This window comes from Sarcophilus harrisii, chromosome 5 (genome assembly GCF_902635505.1).
Source record: "Sarcophilus harrisii chromosome 5, mSarHar1.11, whole genome shotgun sequence".
Lineage (NCBI taxonomy): Eukaryota > Metazoa > Chordata > Mammalia > Dasyuromorphia > Dasyuridae > Sarcophilus > Sarcophilus harrisii.
The window spans coordinates 23,417,474-23,435,190 of record NC_045430.1 but is presented as its reverse complement, the minus strand read 5'-3'; the positions used below and the strand labels follow the sequence as shown (position 1 = coordinate 23,435,190).

Here is a 17,717-nt window from a genome sequence, read left to right as displayed (position 1 = left end):
GAGTTCCTTATGCCAATGAAATAATAGATCTAATCTAAAAAGAAAACATTAACTATCCCATTTCAACATAGTTTTTAAAATAATAGCTTTCTATTTTTCAAAATACATGCAAAGATAGTTTACAACGTTCACCCATGCAAAATCTTGTGTTCCAAGTTTTCTTCCTCCCTTCCCCTAGACAGCAAACGATTTAATATAAGTTAAATGTGAAATTCTTTTAAACATATTTCCACATTTATTATACTGCACAAGAAAAACTAGATCAAAAAGGACAAATATGAGAAAGAAAAAAACAAGCAAGTAAACAAGAAAGATGAAAATGCTATATTCAACACAGTTTTTTTTTTGAAGTATCTACTCTACAAGAGATAATTTTTTTTAAATTAAAAATTAGCCTAGAGGCACAAATATGGGAAAAGTCAATAATCCCTGTCCTTAAGTAATATAAGCTACAGTTTTTGTTGTTGTTTAATTTTGTCCAACTCTTCCTGACTCCATTTGGGATTTTCTTGTCAGGAATACTGAAATGGTTTGCCATTTCTTTCTCTAGCTCATTTTTACAGATGGGAAACTGAGGCAAAGAGGGTTAAGTGATTTGCCCAGGATCACACAGTTAAGTGCCTGAGCCCAGATTTGAACTGAGCTCTTCCTGATTCCAAGGCTGGTTACTCCATCCACTTTGCTACCTCACTGTCCCATAAACTACTTACTATATGAACAAGACCTGGCTCATCAAGACCTGAATTTAAATATGCCTTAGAAGCTTACTGTATGATTCTGGGCAAGTTACTTAACCTCTTTCAACCTTAATTTTCCTTAGGTGCATATTGTGGAAAAACATTTGCATGTATCTTCCAGGATTCACGAATCTTATTTGTGAGCCTCAAACCTTAAAGTGTTCCATGAATACTATTAGCATTACCAAAATGATAATAATAATTATTAAATTATTAGGAAAAACTTAATGTGGCTATCTAAAAGTGTAATGGACTGCCAAGTTGTGATTTAGAGAGCTCCAAGCAGCGGCTGGATAATCCCTTGTTAACCATGTTTTAGAAAAGATGCCTTTTTTTGTGGATGATTTCAACTCTCAAGATGCTGTGATATATAACGCCCAAATAGGATGCTACAAATAGGATTTAGACCAAAGGAGAAAATTAGTGTACTATGGGAAAATCTGAGGAACATATCATTTCTAACTTGTTGAATTAACCATGGCTTTATCCCCGTGGCAATAAGAGGGCTTTGCAAATCTAAAAGCTTTATATAAATGTACTTGTCATTATTAATGCTACTTGGGACCTTGGCCCATATGTTGAATGATAATAGCTATACTTTATCACATTTTTGTACAAACTACTTTATATACATGGTTTTGTGTGAATTAGGCAGTGAAAAGATTCCCATTTTACATACAAAAAAAGGTTCAGGTCTCCCTGATGATAAGCAAGTCTGTGAAGTGACAGAGGCAAGACTCTAGAAGCAGGGTCTTCCGACTTCAATTTCTATTTACTTTCCATTATGCTGATATTATAAAAAGGGAGATGTCAAGAATCAAAGAATCAATCAGCAAACATTTATTAAGTACTTATTCTGTGCTATATAAAGTAAAGAGTGAAGTGGTTCCTGCCCTCCAGGACTTTCCAGTGTGGGGGAAAGGAGGTGGAAGATACAATATACACTTGTAAAAGAAGATAGTGAGACAGGAGACAGAATTTGAACTGATTTTTTAAAGGAAATGAAGGATTCTGAAACAGGGTGGTGATAAGGACATAATGGGGATACACCTCCCTCCCTGAGGGGGAAGGGTACAGACAATGCAAAAACCACATCATTAATTTCATCAGATTAAAACAAATATTTTATTTTATTTATAATTATTTTAAATGGAACTTCTCTTTCTACCTCTTGCTGCTGGGCTTTGTTGGTAACATAGAAAGGCCCATGATTTATGTGCGTTTATTTTATATCCTGCAACTTTGCTAAAGCTGTTAATCATTTCTAGTTGTTTTTTTAGTTGGTGCTCTAGGATTCTCTAAATACACCATCATATCATCTATAAAGTGATAGTTTTGTTTCCTCATTACTTTTATTCTTTCAATTTTTTTTCTTTTCTTACCACTAAAATTAACATTTCTAGTATAATATTGAATAATAGTGGTGACAGTGGGCAGCATTGTTTCATCCCAATCTTATCGGAGGATGTTCCTAGCTTATCCTCATTACATATAATGCTTGCTGATGGTTTTAGATAGATGCTACATATTTTTATTTATTTATTTTTTGCTGAGGCAGTTGGGGTTATGTGACTTGCCCAGAGTCACACAGCCAGAACACGTTAAATGTCTGAGGTCAGATTTGAACTCAGGTCTTCCTGACTTTTGGACTGGTGCTCTATCCACTACACCAACTAGCTAGCTGTCCCCTTACATATCATTTTAAGGAAAATTCCATTTATTCCTAGGCTCTCTGGTGTTTTTAATAGGAATGGGTAAAAAAAAAATTACATTTCAGTAGTTATAGAAGGCACTGACCTTATATCAAGCCTAATTATCTATTTCTTCTATATGATATATATTCACTTGCTTCCTTAAGTGATTTATTTATTTTTTTTGGTAAGCATCCCACATGTATTCAGTTTTTGGCTGTATTTGTTTTCTGACCCAGATCTTTCTTTCATTCTTAAGAGCAGAGACTATAACTCATCTCTAATTAATTTGTGCATTTCTTCTGTATGATTTTAAAAAGAAATTGTGGGAAGTGAACTAGGGAATTGCTTAGGGAAGAATAAAAGAATTACCTTACTGAGTTGAAAGTGTTATACAAAAGGCTTCTGCAACATAAGCCTCCTTGCCACAACTTCAATCTCATCTGATTCTTCCCACAGGCTTTGGCATTAGATCTGGTAGGTACTACAGAGAAACTGAGCCAGAGTAAGTCAGTGACGTGGCCTGTTCCTGCTAAGATTCTTTCTAGCAGAAACTCATTGTAGGTGGCAGCATGATAGAGACCAGGAAAAGGGAAGAGGGGAAATATTTCAGAATTGGGTTGTTTTTGCTAGAAACTTCAAATTGTGGTAATCTAAGATTCCAGGGGGGTCAGGTTAAAATCAACTGGAACAGGGGCAGCTAGATGGCACAGTGGATAGAGCACCAGGCCCTGAAGTCAGTAGGATCTGAATTCAAATGTGGCTTCAGATTCTTAACATTTCCTAGTTGTGTGACCCCTGAACAGGTCATTTAACCCCAGTTACCTTTCCAAAAAAAAAAAAAAAAGGTTAAAAAATCAATTGAGACATGTTTAACAAAATAAACAAAAAGACAATACAATACAAGATAATGTTAATTTGTGGTTTTCTTACTCTCCATGCTGAGGACAGATTTCAGTTTTATATCCCTGGTTTCTGCCTTCTAGGGCACAGAAATATTATTGTATTTTGGGAATATGGGCAGAAGCCTTGGGAAGATATTTTATTTAGTGATTTTTCAATATCTAACTTTTTGTGACCCCATTGGCAGAGATACCGCAATGATTGGCCATTTCCTTCTCCAGTTCATGTAACAGTTGAGGAAACAAGGCAAACAGGGTGAAACGACTTGTCCAGGGTCACAAAACTAGAGAATGTTTGAGGGTGGATTTGAATTCATGAAAATAGCTCTGGATTCATTCTTCTAGCCACTTTGATACCCCACTGCCAGTGAAGCTCTTTTATCTGCATAAATCTTTAAGTTCAAAGGATCACAGCTCTAGACCTGGCAGGGATTTCAGAGACTATTCTAGACTAACTTCTTTTTTTCACAGATAAAGCAACCCAGGAAAATTTAATGACTTGCTGACTTGACACAATTCTTTTTATGTGCCTGAAAATTGTATGTGTCCTCTATGCTCATAATATGTGTTTTGTATCTGTTTTTAGTCATACTGTTGGATTATTCTTGCTGAAAGATTTTCCTTAAACTAAAAGAGACAAACTTTGCCTGGGTGGGAGTTATTGCTATTTGTCCCCTTGCTCTCCTTTCCTTTCATCCCTCCTATTCCCCAATTCTCTCCCCTCCCCGAATTAAATAAAAACCCTGACTTGTGGATATGAAGGAATTTCTTCCTTGACTATTATCTTCTGGGTCCCAACTGTTCCTGTTTACAACCATCTTGGGTTATCGGCAAATAAACTTAAGTAACTTAATTAACAAGGTCCCTTTTTTCCATTTAGGAAAAATGGCTCCACTTTCTGAAACTGTCTTGGAAATGATCAAGAGCTTGAGAAAAAATTGGCACAGCCTTTGTCCTTCTGAGAGAACTACTGTGTGTGGGGCTGATTTCATGCTCCAGGCTTTGCAGCTGTCTATGGCAGAGATCAATAAACAGGTCAGTAGACTTCCAGGGGGTGAGAGTAGAAATAGTCTTAGTAGCTTCAGGTACCAGTTGCTTTAAGGAACTCTGTAATAAACATAAATGCTCCAAGATCTTCTGGAGTTTCCTATTATGCCTCTGTAAGGATTCTGCTGTCCCAATTACCTTCTTATTTCTAATCATGGTAAGACTATCGAGATGAATTTTAAAATTCTCCCTTTCAAAAGCTGCTATCTGTAGTGCAAACCGAAGAACACTTAAATGCTTTTTTTTTTTTTTTTTTTTTTTTTTTTTTTTAATGCTAATAGGCTTGGAACTTATGTGTGTTAGTTTTAGCCTATTTTTGTAAACTTTTTTTTGACATTTTATTTTTGGGAAAAGCTTATTTTTCAAACCTTTGTTTCTCCCCTGAGAGTACATGTCTTGACTTAATCATATTCCCAAGAGGTTATTTAAAGCCACATTCACTTTTGACATCTGACTTTGGACCTACTAGCCTGTGTGATGTTCTTCCAATTGGTAATTCACCTGTCTGTAAGCATTGATGACAGGTGGATGACTGTTGATTCACATGGTTGGATTTGTAAATCATTATCAAGCTTGGCTTTCATCTGTTTATTTCCACTTCCTTTTAATAAATGGAGGAATAAATGAGTTATGTGAGGCTTAAGCCAATTTTTACACTGGCAGAGTTAAGTTATAGTTTGTAGAGTTATTTTAGTGTGATAGGGAAAAATATAGGTTGGAAGCACTGAACCAGATCATTCTTGTACAAGGCTGTCTGTATTTTTATTCAGCAATTTATTGAGCACTGATTGGACTTGAGGTCTTCTAATTCAGCTGAGTAAACAAAAGAGATGGTGTCTTCCCTCCAGAAGGTTTCTTGTATTTTGGAAAGACAGGGTTCACCCATTTAAATCACACTATATCTTCCAAGGATATTTTAAGAAAGCTCTTTTTCAGCCTTCAGAAACTATCTGTCTGTCTATTTATCTATATATGTATGGAGGTTGTGATATTGATGAATGAGTGCATGATTAAGTCTTTTTTTCTTTTTTTTTTTTGCTGAGGCAATTGAGGTTAAATGACTTGCCCAGGGTCACAGACCTAGGAAGTTTTAAGTGTCTGAGACCAAATTTGAACTCAGGTCCTCCTGACTTCAGGGCTGGACCATCCATTGCACCATCTAGCTTACCCTCCCCCTCCTCCCTTCTCCCCCCCCAGCCTTTAAAAAAAAAAAAACCTCATCATTCAACCAGAACTGCTCTTCCCAAGATTATTAATGACCTTTTAATTGCTGTTTTATTCTCCCTCCCCTCTTTTTTTTTTCAAGAAAGAGATTTTGTGGAGGTTTAATGTGAATAGTTAGTATGAAACATTTTCCTCAAACTAGGAGTATACTCTCTCCTTTTACCTATACTGTATCTGGGGACAATAGGCTGGAAATTAAAGTAACAGAGATAATAAAATATATATATACACATAAATACACACACATACACACACATTTAGGGAACATGTGTGGCTAAACTCCCCACTTCTGAACCTAGAAATCCTTCATGGAGTCCTCATGAATTTCTCTTCAGGTGAAGTTCCCTGCTGGGTTTCAGGCCATCTATTGCTGGATTGGGCTAGGGACTCTTGCTCTGTACCCTCTTCCAATGTTTTCCATCCCCTACCCTTCCCCTGCACATACAGACCTCAGGGAAAGGGAAACACCCCAAAGCATCACTTGGCTGTGGCTGGGTTGGGCTGCTTGCCTGCTGTCTCACATTTTCCCCAGATCTTGCAATACCTTCAAGATCACTGATGGGACTTCTGGGTCTTCTGAACTTACCAGTTTCAGTACTTCCATTCTTGAATATTCATCCTGCTTACATCAGGAAGGCAGCTAGGTGGTGCAGTGGATAGAGCACAGGGCCTGCAGGCAGGAATATGCATCCTAATGAGTTCAAATCTGACTTCAGACACTTTAGCTTTGTGTCCCTGGGTAAGTTACTTAATTTTGTTTGCCTCAGTTCCCTCATCTGTAAAATGAGCTGGAAAAGGAAAGGGCAAACCGCTCTAGTGTCTTTGCTGAGAAAACTCCAAATGGTGTTAGACGTGACTGAAAAATGACAACAGCAAAACTGATCAGGAAAGAATAAATATGGGGGAAAAAAAGACATTATGTGTCTTGCTTCTATTAAAATTAGTTGAGATTTGGGAATTGGAAGAGAGATTTCAAAAGGTTGATAAGTAAGACCCTCAGCATCTTTATCATAGTCCCCAGAATATCAGAAGATGTATTAAAGTGAAGAGAGAGACTGTGAGCCAGCCATCACCCTGGGAGGAATAGTGACTCTGATTGTAACTTTGCCCCTCCATAGCAAAACTTGGAGAATAGAGCCTTCTGTTGGCCAGGGCCAAGGCCAAAACTTGCTCCCTGCTGATTCTGTCCCCTCCAGTCTTCTCTGGCCACTCATCGCATCAGCCACCCCTTTTGCTTTAATTTTAGTCTTTTTCTTCCTGCTGGCTCCAGCAGACATCTCCAGCTCTCCCTAGCAGAAAAAAACTGACCACTTGATGCTGCTCTCAGACTATCTTGTGTCATTTTTTCCCTAGCTCTTAGAAAGTCAAGCTGAATCCACATCCTTACCACCCCCTCACTTGTCAGGGTAGGAAATAGGCTACATCCAGCCTCCTCTTATGATCTGTGAGTCCTTCTGAGATTGAGTTGTTTCAGAATTAATAATCACCATTCATTCTGCATCCCGGGAAAATATTTGTGTTTTAAAAAAAATGAAGAGATGGGTTCTTGTGTTGCAGAGCAGCGTGTGATCCTTAAAAGCACTTTACAGTTACTAAGTGCAGTTCTGAATTCTCTTATCTTCCCATTCACTTCTGGGCCCTGCTTGTTTTGCTTTGGTGAGTTATTTTCTGGGGTTGACTGTGTCTTCATAGTCACATCCTTAGGTTGAGATGTGCAGTGGATATAGGATCTCATTGTGTTTGATTTTTAAAATATATGAGACGATATTTCGCGGAACAACTTCAAAATAGTTCTTCTACGATGAAGAATGAATAAATGAAGATTATACAAGAATGCTTGATACATATGCTACCACAGAAATGACTTCTGTTTAAGAGTTATCAATTGGACTACCTGCCATCTAGGGGAGGGAGTAGAAGGAGGGAAGGGAAAAGTTGGAACAGAAGTGAGTCCAAGGGACGATATTGAAAAATTACCCATGCATATATTCTGTCAATAAAAAAGTATAATAATAAAAAAAAAGAGTTATCAATTGTTCAAGGCAAGGGAGGTGTAGAAAAGGCAGTATTTGTCCATCAAAACATTTGCCTGTACTGCAAAGGACATCTTGTTCAAGTAGAAAGACTATCATTGCAGATAATCAGGTTCTCCAGATGCTTGTTTGTCAATGATTGTATCAAACCCCAGAAGATTTGTGATTACAACAGAGATTGGCCAACAGGGAAAAAAAAAACCCAAATGTGTGAAAAACCCTTATTATCTGGACCGTTGTGCAAATGTTTGAATGGTCAGTCTGCTGGTGGGATAGCAGGATATCTGAAATAGACCCTACAGAGACATCATTTCTGATAGAGCAAGAAAGACAACTAACATTTACAAAAAATACTCCATTTCTTTTCTTTTCTTTCTTTCTTTTTTTAAACATAGCTCTCTCCAACTAGATCTAGATGTGAGCATTTTTTTTTAAGGAATAAAACTCTGAATTATTACAAAAGAATAACTGTTCTGACACCATCAAAAAGAACAACCGTTGTGTTCTGAAAAATCCATAAACCTTGTCTTTCTCATTATATTCTTGTGAAATATAATCTTTCTGATGTCCATCAGAGAATTAAAGCACTGAACATTTTGAACTTCCTTCAAACATTAGCCAGCTGGCATGTTTTCCTAGCAAAACATTTTGTGATTTGACCACAGACTCTCTCAATCAGTCGTTACTGGTTTGAATCATAGAATATGCTGTCATGGTGGGCACCTGATCATGAAAACTGATATATAGAGTGCATTTTTATTTAGATTTTAAATGTTTTTACAATCCCAATATAAATGCTGTTAATCTAATCAAAACCTTTTCTCATATGATCAAGGGATTGCAAAGTTTTATTTTAACTAGGTACATCAAAGAAATTTATTTTTAGGTTGGTGTGAGAAAACATTTTAGGTTCACTATCATTTTTATTAGATTTGATCTCTTAAGGATGTTATTAGAGAAAAAAATTGTACCTGGAATATTTACGATAATTCACATAATTCATATTTTCTTAGAAATACCTGAATTTGCTTAATTGGGGAGTAGGTTTTAAAAGCATAGATCACTGAATTATAGAGCTGTAAAGAAAGTTGGAAATGATATCCTCATTTTAAAAGTGAAGAAATTGGCAGGTTAAATGATTTGCCTCACTTCACATAGCCAGTTAATTAAAGAACTGATACAAGAACTCCAGGTTCCTTATTCTACTTTATGATCTGTTGCATTGAGTCTATATATGTATGTGTATAATTTTTTGGGGACCACTGGACCTGTGATTTAATTGGAATAGGGAACATTCCTCTGTTGATACCTATAGGCCTTCTATCAATGTTGGTCAGCAAGCTTTCACCTTAAAGAGTTACCTATAGGCTCTGAGAGGTTATGTGAGTTACTGAGGGTCATATAGCCATTGTAAGTCAGAGACATGACTTGAATCATGACTTCAGAAGCTGTGGTAGGTACATCGTACTGCCTTTTATGTGTATAATGTAATTATAAAACTGGAAAATTATCATTTATCAAAATAATTATCTTTTGAAAAAAAAAGATTGCTAATTGGGCCAGTCTTATGAAATATTTTGTTTTCCCAGATTCTGATATAATTAATTAAGGAGACATTGAGGATGTCTTACCTAGGTGTCTGGAAGCTTAGATTTTACAGTTTCTTTTTTTTTTTTTTTTTTTTTAACATCATATAATAATTTAATTTATACTCAATTTTGATGTTAATTTTTTTTTATCTGAATAAAGGTTTATGACACTTGATTCAGCACCACATTTAAGATTTTACAGTTTCAAGGAACTTCAGAGTTCACACCATTCCCCCTTAATTTTCTGATAAGCAAATAGATCCAGGAAGCATGTGATTTGCCTAAGCCAGATAGTTATTAACTAATATCCAGGATGCAAGCCTAGATTTTTTAACACTAGATTTGGTGTTTTTAAAAACATTATTTGACCTTTACAAAAAAGTGCAAAGAAGAAAATTTCAGGCCATTTCAGGTTATCTTGTTTTAAATATGATTATCAAATAGAGAATTAGGTTTTGTGGAATAAAAGAGCAACAGGTAGCAGAATCCCTTCCTATATTTCCAGCCTTCTTTGACCATCATCTCCTTACCATTAATGAATAAAAAGAGGGATCCTGGAGAATTACTGTGACAAATCTCTAAGTGTAACAGAGACAACCTGGGTGCTAGGTAGAAATTTTTTTATTCATAAATAATAGATTCTTAGAACAGCATGTGAAATTTCTCAAAGCCCTATATAGCCATCTCACAAACAGTTAAACTTCATAAATATGCTCTGTTGGAAAGAGGCAGCGAAATTACTGAGTGAATTAATGGTTGGCATTTTCTGAAAGGTCCCATAATAACTGTCTGACTACAGATTCTTTGAAAAAGAGGATTATAAGAAGGAAAACCAATTAGTAATGAATCCCAACCATGGTCATTAAGTGATGCTATCATGGAAATATTGAAGGGACTTTCAGGAAAACTATACACTTATCTAAGATTTGCAAGGAAATGTTGATAGTGAGTAACAAAATGTCCCCATCAAAATATTGGGTCTCTAAGCAACCAGGATGTAATTCAAGCCAGATTGCAATACATACTATTTTCCTGGGCAGTAGGCCAAGCAGAAAGGACTAGAGAAGATATTGATTATGTATATTAGTTGTAGTCTGATCTTTCTTGAAAGAAATCCTAACTTAATTGACTTTTAACATAAGCATACTTTAAAAGTTCAGCCTTGAATCAAATCATGCTCACTAAGCTGGGACTAAGGTGGGAAAGTGTAATGTTAGATTTTAGCAATGATATTTTGCTTTCCCTGGAACAGATTAAAGAAATGAAATCTAATTCTCCCTCTATATCTGTGTGCCCATATTTTAAGACAAACACTTCTTGGAATAGTGTGGGCTATGGGAATTCATGAAGACATTAGACAGATTCAGATGAGGTTAAAAAATACATAGATGGACTTCCAAAGGTGGAGCCAAAATGGTAAAGTAGGGAATGCACTCAGCTGAAGTCTTCCAATGTTCCCATTCAAGCAACTTTTAAAATAACACCTTATTTTCTGGAATGACAAAAACCACAGTAAGGTCAGTAAGATATTCTTCCAGCCCAAGATAATGTAGAGGTTAGAAAGAGGTATCTGTGACATCAGAAAGGAGGCCCAAACGGATGAAACACCAGTGATGGCAGCTTTGGGAGCTTTCAAATCAGAGATGTTAAGGGGACCTGGCAGCTGGTCAGAAAGGATTACAGGGGATCCCTGTACTAGTACTGGACACAGCCCAGGTGATGTTTGACAACTCTTTTATCTATACCCAGTTCTGGGTTGTTGCTCAAGGGCAGGAAGGAAAACTTTCAGTCAAGAGAAAGTGGAAGCCCTAAGGAACAGTATCACTTCTGGCCCCAAGATCAGGGATTCAAGGAACAATACTGGTTCTAATCCCAAGGGAACAGGGGTCCTAAAGAGTAGTATTGATTGTAAGTCCAAGGAATCGGGGCCCTTTCTAGGTAAGGACCAGAGTATAAATAAGGAAAGCAGTGACTACACCTCTCCCCACATCATACCATCTTGGAAGCCTGAAAGCCTTCTGACCTCAGTATTAGCTTTTAGAATAGAGCAAAAAAATCTGAAGCTTGAGACAATGACCTTCCTGCTGCAATTCTCCTGCCCCCACTCAGAGTTTAACATTGACATAAAGTCCCACATCAAGAAAAAGGATTGAAAAATTAGCAAACTTCAACAGCAATGACCATAAAAAGCTAGTATGATGACAGGTAAGATCAAGACACACAAAAACAACTTCATACAAAGCCTCAAAGAAAAATGGGAATTGAACACAAGCCCGACAAGAATTCCAGGAAGAACTAAAAATTGATTCTAAAACTGAAATGAGTGATAGAGATAAAAATAGGTAAAGAAGTGAGAACAAAAGAAGAAAATTATGAAAAGACAACAGCTTGGTAAAAGAGGTACTAAATACTGATGAAAATAACCTTAAAGAATTGACAAAAGGAAAAAGAGATACAAAAATTCACGATAACAATAATTTCTTAAAAAGCAGAATTGGTCAAATGGAAAAAGGTACAAAAGCTCACTGAAAAAAATAAGTTTTTAAAAAATTAGAATTTGACAAGTGAAAACTAATGACTCCATGAAAAATCAAGGAACAACATAACAAAATCTAAAGAATGAAAAAAAAAAAGAAGAAAATATGAAATATTTCATTGAAAAAACAATTGATCTGGGAAAAAAGATCAAGGAGAAATAATTTAAAAATTATCTGATTACCTAAAAAATTATGATTAAAGAGAGAACCCAGTTGCATACTGAAGTATCTCCATTTCTCCCACTCTCCCTCTCTCCTCCCCTCCTTTTCTCCTCTCTCTCTCTCTTCCTTCCTTTCTTCCTTGTGTTCCCTCCCTCCTTCCTCCTTTTTCTCCCTTCCTCCCTCTCTTCTTTTCTTTCTTTCCTCCCTTCCTTTCATCTAAAGAAGGATGCCCTGGGAGAAAGGGGAAAGGAGAGATAGAATGGGAAAAATTATCTCACATAAAAGAAGCATGCAAGGAAAAGCTTTTACAATGAAAGAGGAATTGGTTGGGGGTGGAGTGAGGAGAGGCAATGCTTGAACCTCACATTCAAGGTAGAATGGTGGAAACAAAATAACTTGAGAGGAGGGACACAGTAAAAAGAGAAGAATAAACTGAAGAAAACAGGATGAAGGGAAATATATAGTTAGTAAACCAGACCCAACAACATATTGTTTACAAGAAATACTTTTAAAACTGAGAGACACAGAATTAAAATAAGGGGCTAGAGCAGAATCTGTTTTGCATTCGCTGAAGTTAAAAAAAAAAAAAAAAGCAATCATGACAAAAGCAAAAATAGAATTAATTGAAAGGGGTTAAGCAGGGAAACTACATCTTGTGGGGAAAAAAAACATATACAATGAAGTAATATCAATAGTAAACATGTACATCCAAATTCTTAAAGAAAAGTTAGATGAGCTAATAGATATAAAACTTTGCTAGTGGGAGACCTCAACCTTCCCCTATTAGAGCTAGATAAATCTAACTGTAGAATGAATAAGAAGTCAAGGAGATGAATAGACTCTTAAAAAAGTTAGAGATAATAGACATCTAGAGAAAATTGAATGGGAATAGAAGGGACTATATCTTTTTTTCAGTTGTAAATGACACCTTTACAAAAATTGACTACACATGGGCATGGAAAACCTACAAGCAAGTGCAGAAAAGCAGAAATATTAAATGAATCCTCTTCAGACTTCAATACAACAAAAATTATATTAAGGGCTGTGGAAGCATAGGTTTAAAGTTAATTATAAACTAAACAATCTAATATTAAAGAATGAATGGGTTGAAAAAGAAATCAAAGAAACAATTTTACTAAAGAGAATAACAACAATGAGAGGACATTACAAAATTCATGGGATTCAGCCAAAGCAATACTTTGGAAAATTTATATCTTTAGGTATGTATATCAATCAAAAAAAGGCAGATCAATACATTAGATAAGCAACAATAACAACTAAAAATGTAACCAAAAGGCCCTAATTAAATGTCAAAATGAAATTCCTGAAAAATCAAACTTACTTCTAATATCATCCTTTATGTAAGTTGGGGGAAACATGAAAAAATATATCTGCCAAATCTAGGGATAAGGGAAGAGATTATGACCAACCAAGAGATAAAGATCGCAGGATGTAAAATGGATAATTTATATTACATGAAATTAAAAGACTTTTGCACACATGGAACTAATATAGCCAAACTTACGAGAACAGAAAGCTGAGGGGAAAATTTGCTACAGGTTTCTCTGAAAAAGGCCTCATATATAAAAATAAGAGCCATTCCCCGTTTGACAAATGGTCAAAAGGAATGAACAAGCAGTTTTCATATTAAGAAATTAAAGTTATCAATAATCGCATGAAAAAATGCTCCAAATCTCTATTGTTTAGAAAAATGCAAATTAAAATAACTCCCAGATATCACCTCATACCTGTCGTTGGCTAACATGACAGAAAAGGAAAATGATAAATATAGGAGATGTGGAAAAAATAGGGACACTAATGTATTGTTGGTAGAGTTATGATCTAGTCCAATCATTCTGGAGAACAATTTGGAACTATGTCCACAGGACTTTAAAATTGCAATACTCTTTGCCCTAGCAACACCACTACTAGGCCTGTATCTCAGTGGAATTAAATAAAAAGAAAAAGACCTATTTGTACACAAATATTTATAGCAGTTCTTTTTGTAGTAGCAAAGAATTGGAAACTTAGGGGATGCCCATCAGTTAGGGAATGGTTGAGTGAGTTGTGGTATATAATTGTGATGGAATATTATTTTGCTTTAAGGAATGATGAGCAGACTAGTTTCAGAAAAATCTGAGAAGATTTATATAGACTCATAAAGTAAAATGAACAGAACTAGAAGAACATTGTACACAGTGATAGCATTGTAAAGTTGATTAACTGTGAAAGACTTAGCTACCTTAATTAACACAATGATCCAAGACAGTGCCTGAGCACATATAATGAAAAATGCTATCCACCTTCAGAGAGAGAATGTACGAAATTTTTTTTTTTGAATGAATGAATTTTTAGGATAGATTGAAGCATGTGTTATTTTTGTTTTATTTTGTTTGTGTTTTCTTTTGCATCATGACTAATGTGGAAATGTTTTGCATGACCTTATATTTATATTAAATCTATGTTAATCTGTATTAAATTGCTTGCCTTCTCAAGGAGAAGAGACAGGAATAGAGAGACAATTTGGAACTTCAAGTTTTATAAAAGAATGTTTAAAAAACTTTTACATGTCATTGGAAATAATGAAATAAATAAAAATAGTTAAAATATAAAATATAAAAATAGTTAAAATATAAACCTTAAACTCAAATGCAGTAAGGCAGAAATAATTAAATGCATCCTTTTCAGACCACGATGCAATGAAAATTACATTCAATAAAAAGCTAGGGGAAAATAGACCAAAAAATAATTGGAAACTAAATAATATCATACTAAAGAATGATTGGGTGAAACAGCAAATCATAGACATAATTAATAACTTCATCCAAGAAAATGACAATAATGAGACGTCATACCAAAATGTGTGAGATGCAGCCAAAGTGGTAAGGGGAAATTTCATATCTCTAGAGGCCTACTTGCATAAAATAGAGAAAGAGAAGGTCAATGAATTGGGCTTGCAACTAAAAATGCTAGGAAAGGAACAAATTAAAAACCCCCAGTCAAACACTAAACTTGAAATTCTAAAAATAAAACGAGAGATCAATAAAATTGAAAGTAAAAAAAAAAAAAAAACAACTATTGAATTAATAAAAGTAAGAGTTGGTTCTATGAAAAAACCAACAAAATAGATAAATCCTTAGTAAACCTGATTAAAAAAAGGAAAGAGGTAAATCAAATTGTTAGTCTTAAAAATGAAAAGGGAGAACTCGCCACTAATGAAGAGGAAATTAGATCAATAATTAGGAGTTAACTTTGACCAACTTTATGCCAATAAATTCGATAAATGAAATGGAAAAATACCTTCAAAAATATAGCTTGCCCAGATTAACAGAGAAAGAAGTAAATAGACTAAATAGTCCCATTTTAGAAAAAGAAATAGAACAAGCTATTAACCAACTCCCTAAGAAAAAGTCCCCAGGACCAGATGGATTTACATGTGAATTCTACCAAACATTTAAAGAACAATTAACTCCAATGGTATGTAAACTATTTGAAAAAATAGGGGTTGAAGGAGTCCTACCAAATTCACAGACATGGTACTGATATCTAAATCAGGTAGGTTGAAAACAGAGAAAGAAAATTTTAGACCAATCTCCTTAATGAATATTGATGTTAATATCTTAAATAAAATATTAGCAAAAAGATTATAGAAAATCATCCCTAGGATAATACACTGACTAAATAGGATTTATACCAGGAATGCAGGGCTGGTTCAATATTAGGAAAACTATTAGCATAACTGACTATATCAATAACCAAATTAACAAAAACTATATGATCATCTCAACAGATACAGAAAAAGCATTTGATAAAATCCAACATCCATTCCTAATAAAAACACTTGAGAGGATAGGACTTTTCCTTAAAATAGTCAGGAGCATATATTTAAAACCGTCAGTAAACATAATATGTAATGGGGAAAAACTGGAATCTTTCCCAGTAAGATCAGGAGTGAAACAAGGTTGCCCATTATCACCATTATTATTCAATATTGTATTAGAAATGCTAGCCTCGGCAATAAGAGTCAAGAAAGAGATTAAAGGAATGAGAGTAGGTAATGAGGAAACCAAACTATCACTCTTTGCAGATGATATGATGGTATACTTGGAGAACCCTAGAGATTCTACTTAAAAAGCTATTAGAAATAATTCATAACTTTAGCAAAGTTGCAGGATACAAAATAAATCCACATAAATCCTCAGCATTTTTATATGTCACCAACAAAATCCAACAAGAGATACAGAGAGAAATTCCATTCAAGATAACAATCGATAGCATAAAATATTTGGGAATCTATCTACCAAAGGAAAGTCAGGAATTATATCAGCAAAATTACAAAACACTTTCCACACAAATAAAGTCAGATTTAAATAATTGGAAAAATATTAAGTGCTCTTGGATAGGCCGAGTTAATATAATAAAGATGACAATACTCCCTAAACTAATCTATTTATTTAGTGCTATATCAATCAGACTCCCAAGAAACTATTTTAATGACCTAGAAAAAATAATAGGAAAATTCATACGGAAACACAAAAGGTCAAGAATTTCAAGGGAATGAAAAAAAAATCAAAATAAGGTGGCCTAGCTGTACCTGATCTAAAACTATATTATAAAGCAGCAGTCACCAAAACCATTTGGTATTGGCTAAGAATAGATTAGTTGATCAGTGGAATAGGTTAGGTTCACAAGACAAAATAGTGAATAACTATAGCAATTTAGTATTTGACAAACCAAAAGATTCCAACTTTTGGGATAAGAATTCATTATTTGACAAAAACTGCTGGGAAAACTGGAAATTAGTATGGCAGAAATTAGATGGACCACCTTAACAACCCATACAAGACAAGATCAAAATGGGTCCATGATTTAGGCATACAGAATGAGATCATAAATAAATTAGAGGAATATAGGATGGTTTACCTCTCAGACTTGTGGAAGAGGAAGGAATTTGTGACCAAAAAAGAACTAAAGATCATAATTTTGATCATAATTGATCACAAAATAGAAAATTTTGATCACATCAAATTAAAAAGCCTTTGTACAAACAAAACTAATGCTAACAAAATTAGAAGGGAAGCAACAAACTGGGAAAACATTTTTACAGTTAAAAGTTCTGATAAAGGTTATTTAAAATATATAGAGAATTGACTCTAATTTATAAAGAAACGATTTCCAAGATAAATGGTCAAAGGATGTGAAAGACAATTTCGATGATGAAATTGAAACTATTTCTACCAATGAGTGTTCCAAATCACTATTGACGAGAAATGCAAATTAAGACAATCTGAGATATTACTAAATTCGTCAATTCAAGATGAAGGAAAAAAAAGTTGAGGGGATGAGAAAATGGGACATTGATGATTTTGGTGGAGTTGTGAATGAATCCAACCATTCTAATTTTGAATTATGCCCAAAAGTTATCAAACTGTGATACCCTTTGACCCAGCAATGCTACTACTGGGCTTATACCCCAAAGAGATTAAAAGAAGGAAAGGGACCTGTATGTCCAAAATGTTTGTGGAGCCCTTTTGTAGTGGCTAGAAACTGAAATGAGTGGATGCCCATTAATTGGAGAATGGTTGGGCAAATTGTGGTATATGAATGTTATGGAATATTATTGTTCTGTAAGAAATGACCAGCAGGATGAATACAGAGAGGCTTGGAGAGACTTACATGAATTGATGCTAAGTGAAATGAGTAGAACCAGGAGATCATTATATGCTTCAACAATGATAATGTATGAGGATGTATTCTGATGGAAGTGGATATCTTTGACAAAGAGAAGATCTGAC

The 17,717-nt window shown here is 34.8% G+C and overlaps 1 protein-coding gene across 3 annotated transcripts in view; it reads left to right on the top strand.

Annotated features, from left to right (window-relative positions):
- The window catches only part of PARPBP (PARP1 binding protein), a 70,250-nt gene that overhangs the window by 3,260 nt on the left and 49,273 nt on the right, over positions 1 to 17,717 (top strand). For all 3 annotated transcript variants that reach the window (XM_031940678.1, XM_003771080.3, XM_023504423.2), the window contains exon 2: positions 4,211 to 4,365. In XM_031940678.1, coding sequence (XP_031796538.1) covers positions 4,216 to 4,365 — 150 coding nt within the window. In that variant the 5' untranslated portion in view covers positions 4,211 to 4,215. The remainder of the gene's footprint in view (positions 1 to 4,210; positions 4,366 to 17,717) is intronic.